A 5350-nucleotide genomic window follows, 5' to 3' on the forward strand; every position below is an offset into this window, starting at 1 on the left:
CTGTCTGTCTGTGTGTGTGTGTGTGTGTGTGTGTGTGTGTGTGTTCCAGGGCTGCTGTGTGATCTGCTGTGGTCAGATCCTGATAAGGATGTTCAGGGTTGGGGAGAGAATGATCGCGGCGTGTCCTTCACCTTCGGAGCGGATGTGGTCAGTAAATTCCTGAACCGTCACGATCTGGATCTCATCTGCCGCGCGCATCAGGTGACCAAACTCGTCTCCATCAGCCACATTCACCGATGCATTACATTTCACACAAATTATACAACAAACGCTTGTTGACTCCGTTCATCAAACTCTAACATTCACAATGTTACCAAAGTTATTATATCAAACATGTTCTTTGAATGATGGGAAATGCAAATGTTTAATTGATGTTTTTTGCAGCCAGTTGTGGTTTCAGGGTTTCCAGAAGGTTTAGTTTGAACTAGTTTAAAATAAAAAAAAGACATCAAATTACCACTGTAACCAGCAGATGGCAGCAGAGGAGCACTTATAGGCTTATTAGTCACTCATTTCCACTTTTTTGCTTAATTTTGAGATTATAAAATCACAATTATAAAATATCAAATCATCAAGAAATCAAGTTGCCAAAGTTTTGCACTTTTTGTGTATGTAAGTAAGAAAAGTCACAAAGTGCTTTGACAAACAAACGTTTCTTCCATTTGCAACTGAATCACACATTAAGCGAGAGAAGAGCGCTCCTTTTAGTAGTTGTTGGTCAGTTCAGTTTAACACGGTAGAAGAATAATAGTACATTTAACAAGAGTAGTATAAATACATTTTCCATGTAAAGCTTGTGACTGTTGTTAATGAAAGTACATTTTGTACGCTTCCCAACTCAATCTCAGTGCTTTACTGTCAAATGTGTATTACCAAGAAATAAGCGTAATATTATTAGTGACTGTGGTGGTTTTGTTGGACTGGTTTAGGACGGTCTGCTGTTGTTTTGCAGGTGGTCGAGGACGGTTACGAGTTCTTCGCCAAACGCCAGCTGGTCACGTTGTTCTCGGCGCCCAATTACTGCGGCGAGTTCGACAACGCTGGAGGAATGATGAGCGTCGACGAGACCCTGATGTGCTCCTTCCAGGTCACATGACTTCTCCACGGTCACATGATCTAACGCAGCCTGTCCCGAACACATTCCACAACCTCAACCCAAAAAAAACGATAATTGTGACCCTGGAGCACAAAAGGGTCGATTTTGTGAAATTGAGATGTATGCATCTTCTGAAAGCTGAATAAATAATCTTTCCATTGATGTATGGTTTGTTAGGATAGGACAATATTTGGCCGAGATACAACTATTTGAAAATCTGGAATCTGAGGGTGCAAAAAAATCTAAATATTGAGAAAATCATCTTTAAAGTTGTTCAAATTAAGTTCATAGCAATGCATATTACTAATCAAACATTGTTTTGATATATTTACGGTAGGAGATTTACAAAATATCTTCATGGAACATGATCTTTACTTAATATCCTAATGATTTTTGGCGTAAAAGAAAAATGTATAATTGTGACCCATACAATGTATTGTTGGCTATTGCTACAAATATACCCCAGCGACTTAACACTGCTTTTGTGCTCCAGGGTCACAATTTATTAGGGCTAAACGTACTAAATGTTTCTCATTAAAATTTAATTAAACCATTAAAATAGAAAACACAGAATTTGGTTAAATAAATAAATAAAATTTGGGGGAAAAATAAATAAATAAAATGGATTTCATAGGGCCCTATTGAAAGAATAGGCGCATTTCTCATCATATCCCACTAAACGCACACACATACTCGTCTCTAAATGGAGCACATTCACACAGCTCAAAGGTAGGAGCATGAAGGATGCTCTGCTTAGTCAAGGGCAGAGCGTCCATTAGCACTTGTGCGGCTTTTCTGTTTGTTTTGTTGGTTTATGTTGTATTGCATTGTCATTGAGAGATAGCAGGTGTCATTTGAATATTCTTTCAAGCAGAAATGCACTGTCATAAAGCTCACTCCACAGAAACGGAAATGAGCGAGCGTTTCTCTTTTGACATTCCTCTGATAAGGTAATCAATGAACCATAGCTGGTCATTGAGTGGAAGGTGTGTGTGTGTGTGTGTTCAATACTAAAAGCTTCCTGTCACTGACAAGTTCATTGTATGAATTTGCTGTTCCTCATTTCATTGAAGAAGCTCTTACATGGGAAACCATTTTTGACAGGTTAATTTAACATTTTAAGACCGAATAGATTTGATTGCTGGATGGAATCACTAATGAGTTGTCGAGATATTTTCAGGGCCTTGATAACAGCACGAAAGCATGCATTTATCATTTATTTAGATTAGAAAACAAAAATAGCTTTGCATTTGTACAAAATTATAATATTTTGGATTTGAAATTAAATAATTGATTTAATTTGAGATTGCTAGATTTAGTTGTATAATATTTATTTGAATTCATTTATTTGAAGTATTTGTTTTAATTAGAAACAAAATATTGAAGAAAGTGGCTTTTGTTGTAAAAAAAAAAAAAAGGTTGACTTTTCAAGCAAAAATTTAAAGTTGTTCAAATTAAGTTCATAGCAATGCATATTACTAATCAAACATTGTTTTGATATATTTACGGTAGGAGATTTACAAAATATCTTCATGGAACATGATCTTTACTTAATATCCTAATGATTTTTGGCGTAAAAGAAAAATGTATAATTGTGACCCATACAATGTATTGTTGGCTATTGCTACAAATATACCCCAGCGACTTAACACTGCTTTTGTGCTGCAGCGACACAATTACGCTATAATGCATCAAAGAAATGATGCTTGTTTTTTGCACCGTTATTATGGTTTTTGCATTTTGACGACATCGCATTACAGTTGAGAACGCTCCCGTTACTGAAATGCAAAAATTGTCCATTTGTAAACCGTCTCGTAATTGTTATGAGAGGTGAAAGTGTTGAAGTTTGTGCGTTTGGTTGCTGTGTTCTCAGATCCTGAAGCCGTCGGAGAAGAAGGCGAAGTATCAGTACGGCGGGATGAACTCGGCCCGACCCGTGACTCCGCCCAGAACGGCCACGCCCCCAAAGAAGCGCTGAAGGGGCGGAGCCTCCGTCGGCATGGAGACCGTCTTGAAAACACACGTATTGTTTTTCTGTTTGGTTTGAGTCTGAGCGTCTGTAGCGTCACGTTTCCCAGTGTTTGAACTCTCACTCTGCCACATAACACTGACCTGCTGCTTTTCTAGCTAGTCATTTCACTCTTCAGGCCTGTTCGAGTCCAACAGGCTCATAACATCTGGATTTTCAGTAAATAAAGCTTAACAAACCTCTCTGACGTGCCAGTATGTTTTGAAGCCTGTTTATTAGTCCACAGACAGATGATGTGCATCTTGATTCTTGTAAGAGTTCATTAAAACTCATTGCTACTTAACAACTTAAGACAAAAGCTAAAGCATCTACTGGATCCCTTTGGCCTGAAGAAGAGCTGTAAGCATTCAATACTCCATAAAGAAAATTACCTTCACTTGAAGTATGCAACATCAAAATATATCTGATAAATTACACAACACATTACATAACTAAGCCACATAACTCCAGATGAAACATTTCCCAGTTTCACATTAAGCATACTAACTTCGCTAAGCTTGTTATGAGCACATATCTATGCTCGCTCTTGCCCTATACATCACTCTGTATTGGCCAATTTATTCAAATTCATACTAAACAATTATGATCAATTATATATTAAATTATTTCTGTTTGGACTGAAGCGGTAAGCCAAACTCCCGTGCAGATGCATGCTGGGAAAATCCCCTGGAAATAGAACAGGAGTAATATAACATAAACAACAGCTGATTTCTGACGAGGCTGTGAGGGACTGAAGTGCGTTCAGTTGATTCACAGCATGCTGACCAGAAGTCTTTCTGAAGAGTAACACTACCGCACACAGTCAGCAGAGGGCGCTGTTCTCCTGGAGAACATTATAATCGCAGCAGACCGTCATTATGTCACATCACTGGTGCTCAGACGCTCTGAATGACAGAGTGATTGTTCATGTGAATCCATGAGTCTCATTCTCAGCACAGAGATTACCCATGATGCACTGCAGGGCACCGCGTCTTGTTTTTCTGCTCGTTTGTTAACTGCGTACTTTCCCTTGTGTTTGTTTAAAGACGCAGCACGCAGACTGAAGACACGCAGGTCTGGACACGTCTATCGTCTGCGGTGATGAATGTTGAGCTCGGTCCAGACGTATAACTCACGGCGTTAGTCCACACTGACCCGTTCACCGGCTGGGCCCTGGCACCCGCCTGCTTTACGTGTTTGAGTGAGAGCGTTTACTGAACAACCGCCAACTCAAACCAACATTGCATTAGAACATTAATGCGCTGGTTAATTTGAAAAGCTGCTGCGTGTAGTTTGTAAACTCGTTTCAAAATGTGCATGGGTTTCTGTTTTAGAGATTTAGTTTTGAGTCCACACTCATCTGTTTGCACTGCAGCACAGTGTTTGAAGAAGTTTAAGATGTGCATTTGGTATTTGTTGAGCTTATTTAGTGATTAAAGTGCATTCAGAGCCCTTCACTGATTCACGTCATGTTGCTGCCTTTCGCTAAAATGCTTTTATTTTTCGTTATTTGTGTCACATCAGTCTGCTCTATAGCTCATAACGACTAAGCAAACTCTGCAAATGTGTCCGAGTCTCGTCTGCGCTCTCCGGTCTGAGAATCTCAAGCGTCTCACTGTTCGTGAGGTCAAAGGTCAGCGATGCCACGTTAGCACAGATGAGATCGGGTGCTCTGATTGGCTAACGCTACTGTTACTCGTGAACACACTGGACTATCGTTGAACAAACACACCTGAACACACACACACTGCTTCACGCATCCGGACGAGTTTAAACACGTTCCCTTATGTGGAGAAATCCATCTGTTGATGGCTGAACTCTGCAGGCGTTTCACACAGGAACTCACGATATGAAAGATTATTTAAATAAAAGATATGGATTTAGTGCTGATATACGTTTAATTAAATTCAGTCAGAATGTATTGTGTATGCACTTCCTGTTCTGCTGTGAGAAGTCTGGCATAATTCAGTTATTGTGCATCATGATTCTCACGCATCAGTATTTCATTATGTTTACACTCATAACTGTTACAGGAGAAAGGAACGCACTTCAGCTCTGTATCAGTTTTGTTTAAAAAAAAAAAGTTTAAGAGGTATATAAATACCTGCTATAACATTTAACCTTGTACACTGTCACCTCGGCCTGAGATGGAAGAGATACGCTTCCCAAATGAAAAGGTCACACACAGACACACTCACACGCACTCTATACACGCACTCATTCGCACGCACGCTCACACACACACT

At 39.5% G+C, this 5350-nt stretch overlaps 1 protein-coding gene across 2 annotated transcripts in view; it reads left to right on the plus strand.

Annotated features, from left to right (window-relative positions):
* Positions 1-3307, plus strand: part of LOC107752675 (serine/threonine-protein phosphatase PP1-beta catalytic subunit) — a 14164-nt gene extending 10857 nt beyond the window's left edge. For both annotated transcript variants that reach the window (XM_016568703.1, XM_016568702.1), the window contains exons 6-8: positions 50-201; positions 953-1087; positions 2970-3307. In XM_016568703.1, coding sequence (XP_016424189.1) covers positions 50-201; positions 953-1087; positions 2970-3074 — 392 coding nt within the window. In that variant the 3' untranslated portion in view covers positions 3075-3307. The remainder of the gene's footprint in view (positions 1-49; positions 202-952; positions 1088-2969) is intronic.
* Positions 3308-5350: the final 2043 nt, after the last annotated feature.

Source organism: Sinocyclocheilus rhinocerous, unplaced genomic scaffold (assembly GCF_001515625.1).
Source record: "Sinocyclocheilus rhinocerous isolate Xijiao unplaced genomic scaffold, SAMN03320098_v1.1 scaffold1945, whole genome shotgun sequence".
Lineage (NCBI taxonomy): Eukaryota > Metazoa > Chordata > Actinopteri > Cypriniformes > Cyprinidae > Sinocyclocheilus > Sinocyclocheilus rhinocerous.